General features: G+C 40.8%; 1 protein-coding gene across 1 annotated transcript; it reads left to right on the forward strand.

Moving 5' to 3' along the window:
- The first annotated feature begins 415 nt into the window (after positions 1-415).
- arsj (arylsulfatase family, member J) lies at positions 416-13,910 on the forward strand. The gene is made up of 2 exons (XM_004575833.3): positions 416-1,255; positions 11,920-13,910. Exons 1-2 carry the CDS (start codon positions 945-947, stop codon positions 13,307-13,309), a joined length of 1,701 nt encoding a protein of 566 aa, XP_004575890.3. The 5' UTR covers positions 416-944; the 3' UTR covers positions 13,310-13,910.
- The last annotated feature ends 1,482 nt before the right edge of the window (positions 13,911-15,392 follow it).

Consider the following 15,392-nt stretch of genomic DNA (forward strand, 5'->3'; position numbering starts at 1 on the left):
AGAACCAGTCCTTTTATGTTTATCCCAGAATCCCAACAGTAGATGTTGCATGTGCATAAACATATTGCAACCAGACAGTCTCAGAACATTTTGATCGTATATTGTTGTTTCTGTAAGTGAAACACGGCACTTCAAAACCATTACTTACTTTTTTAGTTTACCTACAAAAGTCCTTCAAGTTATCAAATCCTCATTAGCTGTAGTTATACAGCTGAAAATACTGGTATTCATCAGTTTTTCTGTCGTCTTCGTGCCCTCATCTTGCTAGTCTCACTTGCATGTGATTTAACAGGGTTGAGCATTAACTTAAGATATAATTATTAATTATTCTTTGGGAGGGGGGGTAATTTTTTCGAGTTTTAGTTCATCTTTAAAGATGAGTACTACAAACATAATTTTTGTAGTTGTGGCTAACACACACGGGGTTAAGGGCCGCTCCTGGATGTTTCTTGGTAAAACGTTGCTCTGGGAGCTGCAAAGAGAGAAGGACCTGCCTCCTCAGCGTGTGGATTCAGTCCTCAGAGCGCTGACAGCTTGGAAACGCGGCTCAGTCACAGGATGGAGAACATCTGCAGTGGAGCAGCTGTTACACGCTGCGAGTTAGCTCTGGAAGTCCAGCGCGTCTTCTGACAAAAACTACGCAACCGGAAGAATGACTAAAGCTGTGCTGCGACAAACCTCAGCATGGGCTTGTGTGTCTATCACGGTATGAACGTTTTCGCCCGCGGTAAAAGGAAAAAAGCAGCTACGCCAGATGTGTTTGTTTTCTGGGACCTTTCCTCAAATCCTGGAGCTCTCAGAGGATTGTTGGCGTGGAGAGAAAGACTGAACCCGATTTCCAAGTGTTGCCGTTCCCCCTGAACATGTGCAAAACGCCGCCGCCCGCATACACAGCGTTATGGGCCAACAGTTAACGCCGACTTGAATCTAAATCTGCCTGAAACATGTTTATCTTGTGGGTACCGTTAAGTTTATTCTTCGGTTGTATTATTTCGCAGACCTGGAGCGTTCAGATGTCGTGGGAAAACTGGAACGCTGAGCTGCACAACCAAGGGAATGAGTTTGGGAAATCGAGCTCTCAGCCACATATCATTTTTATCCTGGTGGATGATCAAGGCTTCCGGGATGTCGGGTACCACGGCTCGGAGATCAAAACCCCGACCTTGGACCGGTTGGCAGCAGAGGGAGTCAAACTGGAGAATTACTACGTCCAACCTCTCTGCAGCCCGTCCAGGAGCCAGCTCATGACGGGAAGGTAGAGTGCATTATAGAGACTGTTCTCTGCTCTGTCCCGGTTGTAGTAACCATGCGTCGTGGAGTTTAGAGGAGAAACTATTGGCGTCTGGGAAGATCAAGGACGTGTTTGGTCAGAAATAAATACACTAGAGGAAACGATCTCCAGGCTCATGTGCTGTCCGTGCCCTCATACAGATCTGTCACGCGAAAAGTGCACTGAAAAAGTCCTTTGTTTTGAGTGAGCGGTGATAAATACATATACACATTATACTATATTTATTGTTATAATCTTTATTGTTTTTATTACATTCTTGCTGCAGCTGGGGATCAATATAACTACTTATCTGCAGTGTAGCTTTATTTTATAATATTACAGTGTCATATTCGTATCTTAAAATCTGAAAAATAATAACTAACTAAAGCTTAAACATTGTGTGGGGTACAAAGTCCATTATTATAGTGCATTAGAAGCATATATCAGCATAAGAGAAACACCTAGAGTACATTATATAAAAAAATTAAAGTACCTTAAAGTACCTTAAAGTACATTAAAGTTGTACCCCAAAACAATTACTGAAGTTACATTCATGCACTGGTCATATACATGCTCTTATCCAATCTATGCCTATGGCAAGATTACTCAAGTACTGTAGTCTAGAGACAAATCATCTTTCAGGAGGAATTAGGCCACCTGACCACCCCTTTCTGGGAACAGCATTTTCCCATTCTACATTTTTCTTAACTTTAAAGTGAAGTAAGTCGCTTCCAAGTACAAGATTACAGTAAGAGTAAAAAAAAATTATGCCATAAATCTTTTATTTCCAAACATTTTTAAATTTACAAAGAAGACACAAGGCAGGAAATTAAGCATCAGGAAATTAATCAAACTTTGAAGAGCTTTGAAGATTAAAAGGATATGGCAAACAATTACATAGTTTGATGCTTTCTTTGAATTGTAACAATTTCATTACTACTCAACTATAACACTTTTTCAGACTTTCCACCTAAACATTGATTTGCAGATCTAACTATTGCTGTCTTTGAAGGCCCTGTTGGGCCCAAACCAAAAGAGCTAACAAAAGAGTTTATACAATGTTTTGCATCACATTGATGGGTGTCCAAGACAATAATGAGAAAACTGTAGCACCCCTGGCTGCTGCCCACTGCTCTGATCACCAAGTGGAGCCGCGACCTTAGGATCCATCTAGGTGTAGATTCAGTTATGGTTCCATGCTTCTGATAATGAGCAGGTGGTCACAGAGAGATTAGATTAGATTAGATTAAACTTTATTAATCCCTCGGGTGGATTCCTCCGGGAAATTCAGTTTCCAGTAGCAAAGCACCGAAAGAAGTTGCATGTTACAGATACATTAAGGGGAATGAGAGTAAGGATATAAGCATAAATACACCATATATACACATATATAGATACAGAATATACAATATGGATAAATAGGATTGCTCATTTGAGTGAGTATATTGCACAGCGATTATTGCACAGTCAAATATAAGAAAAAAGACAAAACAAAAAACAAAAGTCAAATATTGCAAATATTGCACAGTGTAGAAAAGTACCTACAACTCAGTTGTTCCCGCCCTCCCTTGTCCCCCTGTTTCTCCTCCCTCTCCCCTCCAGTGAGGAGTTAAACAGTTTGATGGCGAGATAAGCATGATGAGGTTGAATATGGGTGAAAGAAAAGCATCTCTTCCTGTGTTGAGAAACATTACATGTCTGTGTAAACTGGATATTCACAAAAGCTCAGAAAACAAAATTGTCTCAAGTCTCACTGGCATACTTGGAGAGACTTGTCATGACAAATTTAAGTCACTAAAGGACTGAATCCAAAACATAAGACCTTCTTAAGCTCCTGACTGAGTTTTTACAGGTTGTTTAGACTGGTTACCTTGGCTACCAGCTGCATCTGAACCATCTTCTTGTTCACCATACTCACATTATACACTATCAGTCAAAAGTTTGGGCAACCATTTAATGGTTTTTCCTTATTTTTATGACTATTTACATTGTAGATTCTCACTGAAGGCATCAAAACTATGAATGAACACATATAGAATTATAAAGTAAACAGAAAAGTTAAAAATTACTCAAAACATTTTTTAGATTTTAGATTGTTCAAGAGAGCCACCCCTTTGATTACTGCTTTGCTCACTCTTGGCATTCTCTCAATGAGCTTCATGAGGTCGTCACCTGAAATGGTTTTCCAGCAGTCTTGAAGGAGTTCTTAAATATGCTGAGCACTTGTTGGCCCTTTTGCCTTCACTTTGCGGTCCATCTCATCCAAAACCATCTCAATTGGGTTTAGGTCAGGTGACTGTGGAGGCCAGGCCATCTGGCGCAGCTCTCCATCACTCTCCTTCTCGGTCAAATAGGCCTTATACAGCCTGGAGGTGTGTTTGGGGTCATTGTCCTGCTGAAAAATGAATGATGGTCCAGCAAAGAACCGCCACACCACCACACCTCCTGCTCCATGCTTCACAGTGGAAACCATGAATGCAGTGACCATTCGTTCACCTTTTCTGCACCACACAAAGATATGGCAGGTGGAACCAAACTCATTAGACCAAAGCACAGATTTCCATTGGTCTAATGTCCATTGTGTTTTTTGGCTCAAACAAATCTCTTCTGCTTGATGCTTTTCCTTAGTTGTGGTTTCTTAGCAGCTGTTTGACCATAAAGGTCTGATTCACACAGTCTCCTCTGAACATGTAGAGATGTGTTTGCTACTGGAACTCTGTGTGGCATTTATCTTGGCTCTAACCTGCGGTGCAGTTAACTTGCGATTTCTGAGGCTGGTGACTCAGATGAATTTATCTTCAGCAGAAGAGGTGACTCTTGGTTTTCCTTTCCCTTTCCCTTTTTGATGGTTTTTGTGACTGCACTTGGGGACACATTCAAAGTTTTAGCAATTTTCCTCACTGACTGACCTTCAGTTCTTAAAGTAATGATGGACAGCTGTTTCTCTTTACTTAGCTGATTGCTTCTTGCCTTTTGAATTCTAACAGTTGTCGAGAGCTGTTTAGAAACCTGACTTCTGCATGACACAAGAAGCTAACACTAGCTTACACTAGCTGCAGAGGTGGCCGAGTACATTGAATAGATTCGAAGAAAGCAGGGAACAATCCACATCACTGTAAAATGCTGTCCGTCTTGTCAGCCAAGGAGGAAAGTTTAATGGATCATGGCACTGATGTTATAATGCCAATGGATGATCTGTAGGTAGAGATTGCAAGTATTCAGGGATACCACGACCATAGTCTTGCATGGCAAGCTTGCACCAGTAGATTAATTCAGAAGGCGTGCAAATCTACGAGTGTACAGGGTAGTGATGCAAGTTCAAGTTCACTCAGGTCATCAGACAAACAATCAGTTATGTTGCTGATAGAAAAACAAGTTAGCGGCATGAATTCTGGTCTCAGTATAAAACAGTTATTCATAACAGTGATGTACTGTGTAAATGGGAGAAGCTATCTGACTGGAACATTAACAAGAGCGCCAACAGAACCTCTTCAGAACCAATAAACAAAATTCAGTACCCCAGTGAAAAAGTCGCCCTAAGGGCATACATAGAGCTACACACAGCAAATGGAGTTTATCACACTGGATATATTGTGCAAGTACAAACATGAAAGAGAATATTATCCAGAACATTCTGTGACTGCTCACAAAGAGGAAGCAAGAAAACTGGCATAGTGTTATGTCTGCCTTAACACATAGTGAAATTCTGCAGAGTTGAGTGTTTCACCTCCTGACATCATCAATTAGTTTGCGATCAAAAAGAAGTACATTTGAGTACTGATAGTAGCAGAACAAATGCTTTGGTGTCATTGCTTGCCAGATGGAGGCAGCCAAAAACGCATAGTTCATGAGAGCATAGTGAAAGAGCTAATGCTATCATTGCTGAGGCACAACTTCGGATCATCCGCTCATGTGGGAGTGTCACTGGAAAATGTGGTGAATACACAGCAAAGAGTTGAAAAGGACAGAGCAGCTTGTTGGTTTCACAATAAAAGGCACTGAACTCTTATTATCAATAGGAGTGAATTATTAATGGCATGTAGTGTGTTGCAAGGTTGAGAAAATAACAAAATCACTAATAGCTGTTGAAAGCAGTTTAGGATGTACATTGCTTGGACCACTTTCAGCATCAAGTGTCACTGAGACAACTGGCAAACAGCCTGACTGTGAAATACTACATGCCACATTATGAGATAAATTAAGAGTGGTGTTTGATGCATCATTCTGATGTTTTAGGAGCATTACAATACAATATAAAGTATTCTGATTACCGCCCATTTAAACGGTAACTGTAACAGAATACAGTTACTCATATTTTGTATTTTAAATCCATAATGCCGGTACATATATTCCGCTACTCCCCAACACTGGATTCCAGTGACAGTGCTGCTGCCTCAACATTGTGACTCAATTACAAAGTTTCACAAATCCAGAGCTGTGGTCACACTGTGCTAGCAAAAGCAATCCTGCTGAGCTAAACACCACATGACAGTGTTCAGAACCTTATTCAAAGTAAGCTGTGGTGGAATACATGTTTCACTGATGAAGTTAAAAAGGATTGATGTGTTCAAGATGAGGTGAACTCTGAGCTAAGATCTACCTTGTAGGCTACAGTATAGCTTACCAGCACTGAATGAGCTGAACCACAGCTAGACCTAGAGAAGTACAGAAGGTTAAAAACAGTACTGAGAATAACTATGGGTTAAAAGGCTCATGGTCAATTCCCACTGTAGTCAAACAATAAAGGGAGCACTAATTCCAGAGTAGCTCACCATGGCAGATGTTTTTTAGAGGAAAGTTACCCAAGAACATAATTTCAGCAAAGGAAATCTTAAACCTGAAATACGAGCAAGATGTCAAGAGAGACTCAACAATCAAAGATTTGAAGCCATTATTAGATAAACACAGATAGTGGGAGACAGGCTGCAGTATCCTGATTTTAGTTTGAGCTAGTGGTACTGCCTACCAGTAATAGATACTCTCAGCTTCTTATTCAGTAGTGTATTGTGTGATGGGGTCAGAGATACTCTTTTGCAAGTGAGGGAGATGTACTGGTTGTTAAGGGGCAGATGGTTAGTGTCATGTTGTTAGAGTTGCAGGTGAATGAAGGTGAAACTAGCATAGCAAGTCACATCTCCATTACCGAGCGACAATGCCAAAACGTTTGCTTGAGCAGACCAAGTTTTATGATTTAAGTTTTTGGAAGTCAATTAAAGAATCAGAGATTACAAGATTTTTCAGTGATAACAGGATCACCTAGAAATTTATTGTCATGCATGCTGCTTTGTGGGGCTGCTTGTGGGAAAGACTTTTGGGGTCTATAAAACAAGTCTAAAGAGGGTCCTACGGAGGGCTTCACTAAACTTTGAGGAGTTAAATGGTAAATGGTATTTGTATAGCGCTTTACTAGTCCCTAAGGACCCTAAAGGGTTTTACACATCCAGTCATCCACACACATTCACACACACTGGTGATGGCAAGCCACAGCCACCCTGGGGCGCACTGACAGAGGCGAGGCTGCCGGACACTGGCGCCACCGGGCCTTCTGACCACCACCAGTAGGCAATGGGTGAAGTGTCTTGCCCAAGGAACAAGGCGAACTCCCAACTCTTAAGCCATGATCGCCCCTGATAGGATAGGATCCCCTGAGTTCGCTGATAGGAGGAAAGGCAGTTTTAAATCCCAGACCTCTGTTCTTTGTATACAGTGAAGCGTCAGAGCTCCAGTTACTTATACCCTCTCATTTCCTGGTTGGTGGGAGACTAATTTCTCTTCTGCCATCTCAGGTGACCAGCAAAAGCCAGGAGGACATGGGTCCAAGATGGGGGTGGAACTGCTGGTGGAAAAACTTCTTGATGGATGTAAAATCTAGTCACAAGTATGAAACTCCTACGCCTACTCTGGTGAATATAGGAGATGTTGTCCTAATTGGACAAGATAACCTACCCAGGCAAACTTGTAAAAAGGGCAGGATAATGGAGTTGTTTCTAGGGAAAGATGGGTGCATTTATTGATTTAATGTTCACATTTCTACAGAAAGTGTGCCGTCCCTTGGGCTGTATCGCTGGATTAAAAACATTCTGCCAAGGTTGACAGAATGTTTTTAATCCAACAAAACTGCCCAAGGGACTGCCAGCCATCACAGCTTTGCTCAAGTTAATCAAACAAAGGAAGTTAAATGATAACTGGGGATCGACTGGTCTGGAGCAAATATACAGCGTATGGGCAATATTAAAACATCGTCAGTGCCACAAGTTAACACTTTCAGTATGTGACTGTTATCTATGATAGTGCATGGTACAAGTGCATGGAACGACTCAGCAATGTTAGTTCCAAGAGTAATCTAAGATACACAACATAAAATCCAAGCCAAGGGAGCAATAGAACTGCAGAGATAGCAAGGAAATTAACAAAGAAGCTGCTATAAGGAAGAGCAAAGTAAGATGAACTACTCGAGGCTGACTTTGATTAAATGCAGATCATTAGGCTGAGGCTTCTTATTTGAGCCATGTTTGATGAGAAAGTTGTGCAGAAACACTAGGAAAAGCTCCCAGTTTGGGCAGCTAGTCTGTCCGGGAACCTCCTCAACCTCAGTGGTTGAAGGAGTCACCAATTCACTTGCCATGTGGGACCTTAGCGATTGTCAGGGCTCTGTGATTCAAGTTTAATGACGTGTATGATTTGCTGGCGTTTTGGCTTAGTGGTTGTGTAAATAAACCAGAGAGATAGCATGATTATAGCTGTGTTTGAAAGCAGAACTTGCATTTTCCTGGGCAAATACAACAGCTGTCTGTACATGATAAGAACTGGAAGTGAGCCACTCTTTGCTGGAAATATTTTTCTGGCTATGTGAGGCTTGAGTCCAGGCTAGATAAAAGAGCCAGCCCCCAAAGCTTTAGATCCTCGGCTTATGCCCTGCTGGTCTCAAGAGAGCAGTAGTTACTGCAGTCATTATTTAAGTCCTTATAAACACTAAAGACCTAGAAATGTCCTTCAGGTGCTCCAAAACCTATAAAGTCAAATCATATTCACCCTCGTGTATGTCAAAAAGAAACAACACAGACATACTTTGAAAGTCTTTACCTCTGTAGCATTTTCCATCAAGACCTCAAGCTGGTTTTACTGATTTGTGGAGCGAGCCCAGGCTGCTCTTAGCATGACATGCCAATTACACGGCTGTAACCTTTTGGTATGTGAACACCATCAAACCTGCAGGAGCTGCTTTGGGGCTCTTTAGGGTCAAGTCTTAACGCACATGTATATGTCTAAATACATTTGACATTGTTGTTTTGTAGTTTTCTCTTTTGTTCTATCGGGACTGATTCAAAAGGCAGAAGGAGAAGAGTAATCTTTATTTAAATAGAATTAAAAGAGATTGAAGATAATTTAGAGTATTAGATCCAAGTTCTCAGTTAGTTTTTAACAATATATATATATATATATATATATATATATATATATATATATATATGAAAGAAATACCACTGTACTTTGGGGAAATACCACATATCAATCAATATATTCCTATATTTTCTCAATACAATGGCAGTAGGAAACATGGTTTTAATCAAACTTCAATAGCACTGTCAATATGCTATTTAAGAGCATAATGACAGTGCTATTATTATTGTTATTATTTTTTTTGACCTTCAGATTAATTTGTGACAATATATTTTATTTATTAGGCAGCAAAATGAATTCACATTTTATACCCAAATTTAAACTGGTACACTGGACTTCTCTGAGATGTCAGAAAGTATAACACTCAACCACAAATTTTTCTGTTTATTAATGCAAGTAACTGTATTTTGGCATCTAAGCAGTAAATCTGAAAAGTCACAGATAACAAAAATTACAAGGACTGTTTAAGGCAGTGGTTGCATAAATCATACCTTATGCAGTCAGCTGAACACTGAATGTAGCTGGGTTACAGTTACAGTGCTTCACCTGCCTAGACCACCAATTGACAAGAAAGTCGACCCATTGCCATATTATACAATAAGGTCTGGTATGGTCTCGTTTTAAATCCACCTCAAAGACTTGCAATGCCTAGAAACATCAGATTCAGATATGGGCCTTACTATTATCCTGTAAAGTTTGAAATTTCAAAAGTCATGGGAACCAGCTTTGGATATGAGTCAAAAATATTTTCTATGTTATAAAGATTGCATTTGCAGTCCCCAGTAGTTTTGGAAAAGGGCCAAAAACACATTTTGAATTAGCAAAGCACAGTGTAAGGCCAAAAGCATAATTCTGCCAGCTGCAGCTGGCACTGAAACACTGGTGATGAGGTAGGTTAGGATTTCCCAGGAACAAGTTAGCAGAGATGGTGAGAAATAATCATACAAATATTCTCCACTTAAGCAAAATCCTTAGCATCTGAAGAGTATTTACTTCAGCTGTTGGCTCCATGAAACTGTGTAACAGCTATAATCCCATCAATTCATCACACATGTGCTCAGCCTAGAAAGCTCTGTGCTTATGATCAAATGGCTGAAAGGTTACACCCATATGCAATGCAATATGCACAACTTTTTGTTTAATGATAAAATGAAAAGATCAGACAAATTTGAAAAGCAGTTCTACATAATACACAGAATGCTGTGTCGCAAGTTAAATGGTGTTAGATACAAAGTCAGTTTTTCATTGTACATCTGATTTAACATTTCTCTTTAGAACCACACCAGTTTTGCATGTAGGTCATGTAATAGTTTGTGTTCCAGTTGTGCTATAGCCAGCCAGAAGTACATTTTTATACGAAAAGGTCTGGTATTTTATGCTTGCAGGGAAGTACCATTTTTTCGTCCAACCATATCCCAGAAATCCCTTCATCCCAATCAATTTGCTACAAATATTCACTTGGACTGGTAGAGTAGTGCAGTGGTTTGTACTGTCACCTCTTCAAATCCACTTCCAGTTCCGTCACAATTAATATGATTGTGAGTTCCGTCACAATCATATTAAAGACATGTTATGGTTAGTTGCATGTTGCTTGTTAAGGTTAATTGTGACGCTACGGCCAAATGAACAGAATCGCTTTTGGAGATTTACTTACCTGGATGATTGAGCATGCATCAAGACATCTACAGTAGTGAAAGCCTAGCGATCTGAACAGACTATAATAGTGAACAGTGTACGCACTATGACAGAGACTATGCTATGCCAGTGTCCTAAAACTATAGCAGTAACCAGTGTGAGCATACGGTGAATGATTAGAATAAATGACAGTCATGATTGTGGTCATTGGGAGGGATAGGGGGGAGGAGCAGTGTAGACGGGTTAAGTTGAGTGTGAATGGAAAGGTTCAGTGGGGACTGAGTTCAGTAGGGTGACAGCAGTTGGGAAGAAGCTGTTCCTAATCCTGCTGGTTTTAGTCTGTGAGGTCCTGTAGCGCCTTCTAGAGGGGAGGAGCTGGAAGACTTCATTGGCAGGATGAGAGGAATCCCTGAGAATGATGCGTGCTCGGCATAGACATCTCTTCTTGTAGACATCCTCAATGGCAGGAAAGTGGAGTCACTGTGATGTGTTAGGCAGTTTTCACCACCTGCCGGAGTGCTTTGTGGTCAGCGACAGAGCAATTACCATACCAGACTGTGACATGCTCTCAATGCTCTCTATCGCACAGCGGTAGACATTACCCAGTATGTCAGTTGTTCTTCTTCAATGTCCTCAAGAAGAAGAGGCACCGATGGGTCTTCTTGACCAGGCTGGAGGTGTTAGTTGACCAGGACAGATTCTTAGAGATCTGGGGGTTCTGAAGAACTTGAAGCTGGGAACCTATTCAACAGCTCTGCTATTTATGTACCTGAGAAGAGAAGTACAAACTTACTGAAACTACATAGCAATAATAAGTGATTACTATTTAAGCCATTGTCTGCTGAGTGTACATTATTGAAGTATACTGGAATGAAGCAATTATGAAGCAAACTGCTTTCATTTAAGGTGGAGTGTAGCATACTAAGGGAATTCAGATATAATAATTTATAGGACATATTACAATAACACTTTGTGTTTTCACTTATTTTTTAAGTGTATAAAGAAAGTGTTTATGTCACTTTGGAAACTTATGTCAAGCCTCCTCTGTTGTGATGTTTTCAATTGTTGAGTAACTGATTGTGTGGAGGCATATGACTGGGACATTCTTGGAAGTTCTGCACGTGGAAAATCTGTGTTTTGAGTTAGAACTCATAAACGATTCTATAAAACTCCTGCAGGTCCAAGTTTTTGCAAAGTAGCATTAAAAGTCAAATAAATCACCCATCTAAAAAAAATGAATTCCCTTGCACACCAAAATTAGGAGTTTATATTTGCATTTAGTATAGTATCTGTTCTTCATTTATCAGATGAAGTACAGGGTGACCTGCTGCCAAGTTGGCTGCAGGTCACCCTTTGCTACAAATCATAGTTTACTGTCTGGTCTTTGGTCTGTTATTTTTGCCTCCCATTACCCATCAACTTCTTTTCACTGGACTTCTCAACATTACCCTGCCCTTGCAGGCCTATAAGCCCTCTTCTGCTTTGGATAATAACATATTGGTGTAAAATTTTCAGTACAGAGATCCTCTCTGTGAAAAGTCACCCTATTGGGGTGTGTAGGGCTACTGTGGTTAATATATGACAATTTATCTCTTTTTTCTTTTTTCCTTTAGATATCAGATCCACACAGGCCTTCAGCATTCTGTCATCCGAGCTGCTCAGCCCAACTGCCTACCCCTGGAAAATATCACTCTGCCCCAGAAGCTAAAGAACGCAGGCTACTCCACCCACATGGTAGGGAAGTGGCACCTGGGCTTCTACAAACGTGGATGCCTTCCTACCCAGCGTGGCTTTGACACGTTCTTTGGCTCCCTGCTAGGAAGTGGGGACTACTACAGTCATTACAAATGCCAAGGCCCTAGCATGTGTGGCTATGATCTGTATGAAGGGGAAGAAGCAGCTTGGGAACAGGACCGCGGCTTGTACTCTACTGTGATGTTTACACAAAAGGCTGTCAGTATTTTAGCAAATCACAACCCTCGTAAGCAACCTTTGTTTCTGTACTTGGCTTACCAGGCGGTTCATTCCCCACTGCAAGTTCCTGCTCGCTACCTCGAGCGATACAAGGGCATCCCAAACCCGTACCGTCGTAAATATGCTGCCATGGTTTCCTGCCTGGATGAAGCCATTCATAACCTGACATTAGCACTAAAACACTATGGTTATTATGACAACACAGTTATAGTGTACTCTTCTGACAATGGGGGCCAGCCTTTAGCAGGAGGAAGTAACTGGCCCTTGAGGGGTAGTAAGGCCACATACTGGGAAGGGGGGATCAAGGCAGTGGGCTTTGTTCACAGTCCCTTGTTAATGAACAAAGGAACAAAATGTCGATCTTTGATCCATATTACTGACTGGTTCCCTACACTGGTAACCCTAGGTGAGGGAACTTTAGATGAAGATCTGAATCTGGATGGGTATGACGTCTGGGAAACTATTAGTGAAGGCCGCCCATCACCTCGTCATGACATTCTCCATAATATTGACCCAATTTACATCAAAGCCAAAAATGGATCGTGGAAGGCTGGGTACGGCCTATGGAACACAGCTATTCAGGCTGCACTCCGAGTTGGCCACTGGAAGCTACTAACAGGTGTGCCTGGTTACAGTGACTGGGTGCCCCCACAAACTTTTTTGAATCAGCGGCTAACCACTCGCTTGCATAATGAACGTGTCCGCTGGGACCGAGGTAAGTCCATCTGGCTGTTCAACATTACAGCGGACCCCTATGAGAGAGTGGACTTGTCTCAGCGCTACCCGCATATAGTAAAGAAGATGCTAATGCGGCTAGCTCAGTACAACAAGACTGCTGTGCCGGTGTGCTACCCAACTAAAGACCTGCGTTCTAATCCTCAGTACAACGGTGGGGTGTGGGGACCCTGGCACAAAGACATGAGGGAGCAGCAGGAAGAGGATGAGATGTATAATAACTTGTTCACCAACCATCTCGGTAAAAAAAGATGGGAAAAAAAATCAAAGAACACAAAGTTGAGAAGAGAGTAGAAGAGTAGCACATTACATACCACGTTTGTGAATGCCTTAAGTTATATTTACTCAGGGATTAATGCTTACTCTTACAGGATTGTGCTGTCAGACATTCTAATTCCAGGTAGTTTTAACTTGACTCCAGAAAATACTGTATGAACAAAATGCAGATGGACATTTTCAGAGTTCCTCGAGAGAACAATTAAAAGATCAGTTGTTCAAACACTACTGCTATGCCCAGACAAAACTAAGACCTCATGTAAGTGACAAGGGCATTTAAAGAATGTTTATTTTTCTAGATTCTGTTGCATGCTTGACCTGTTGTCAGATTTTTCTTATAGATTGACGTTTCACTTAGAGTAGAAAACAAATTTCACTAGACAGTTGCCATATATGTTTGGTGACAGACAAATAAAATAAAACATAGTTCTATTGTGTTGTTGATTGTAGCACTAAGGTACTGTGGAAACAGATGTGCAAGTAGATGTGTGTTGTTTTTTATAAGCATAGCCAGTGTGAACTTTAAGATAATAGCATTTGTTCCCTTATTCTTAGATGATATCTGGTTGAGCACAAACCAAACTGAATGTGAGACAAATAAACAAAATAAAAGCCCTAGACACAACATTTCAAGTTCTGTTTTACTTGCATTTTACTATATCCTGATTTTGTTTATTCTGCTAACAACTACGTTTGTAATTTGAAAACCTTGTGTATGTTTTTCATGTTTAGAAACTGAAAGGCAGCTTCTGGGTATAGTTATTTATAGAAAATACAGTAATTTTGGCTTTTACAGGTGAGTAAAAAGTGAATTGCTTTTGTGGAGTCCTTAAAAAATCTCTCCCTCATCACTTAGAGTGTACTGTACAAGAAGTTGGGATCGAAGAAAAACGAAGAATGCAGCTATTTATATGAAGTGAACACACATACATACAACCTTTACAGCAATATTTTCTTATACATCTGTTGCTTGGCACCCATGGAAACAGTTGGAAGTCTTACGACTGACTTGAGCTGATTGCAAGCTTTGCCAGTATATGATTGATCAAACTTTTATGAGCCACTTAACTATTTTAATAACAAAAAATGGCCTCGAAGTACACCACTTCCTAGAAGATCCTCTGTTAACCAGATGCATGGATCTGGTACAATCTGAGGGATCAAAATAGGGCTTCCCCCAAGAAAGGCTGCCAGGTTGCTTTGCACATCCCCCTCTCTCTGCAAGCGCCAACTTGTGACCTCAGACTAACTCAATTTTTACAGCAGCATTTGTGTACACAGCTTATGCTGATATGAGCATGGTTCTTTTGATTCTTAATCCCCATAAATGTGAAGAAGGTGAGGTCAGTTTCAGTTTATGATACTGGCTCATTCACAGTCATTTATGTCTACAGGCAGATTGTACCCATGGGAACAGAATTTACCTGGCTAAGCTCAAATTTATTTCTCACCATAAAACGCAGGTGATGGCATCTCGAGTATCTCGAGCTACAGCTGAGAGTATAGAAAATCAGATTCTTATTTTCTCTGCAAAATTTCCCCTCCTGTGGGCCATGGGAACACTTAAACCCTGGATTCTCTTGGAATTCACATTTGCTTTCACTTATGGGCATTAGCATCCCGCTTATGGGAAAAAGAGCTGTAACTAAGCTATAAGGCAACACATCAAGCTGCTATCTCACTTTAAAAATGCCCATCAGTGCTCATTGGGAATGATAGGAGAAAATAAACCTTATGGATGGCAAAACCACAAGGCTTTGATCTGGCTGGAGTGTGGCAGGCAATTTTGCCTTATTGTGATGGTTTCCTTTCAGTCATGGCACTGTGTGAAACACATGGTTTAGGTTCTCGTATGCTTGATTGAGGTTCAAATTAGCTGAATTATGTGTAGCCAACTGGAGCTAGCTGACCACACGGCTGCCAAGAGCTACATGTGAAATACTATGATGCAGCCAGGCTTACATTCCCAAAGACATGAAATGAATGAATGTAATGAAAAAGAAGACAGATATCAAGCAGCTGTTAACCAAAAGAATCAGGATTAACACAAAATTTATGAACAATCTTGTTACCACTGCCCCATGTTTTCACTTAGACACCC

This window comes from Maylandia zebra, linkage group LG3, assembly GCF_041146795.1.
Source record: "Maylandia zebra isolate NMK-2024a linkage group LG3, Mzebra_GT3a, whole genome shotgun sequence".
In the NCBI taxonomy this organism is placed as follows: Eukaryota; Metazoa; Chordata; class Actinopteri; order Cichliformes; family Cichlidae; genus Maylandia; species Maylandia zebra.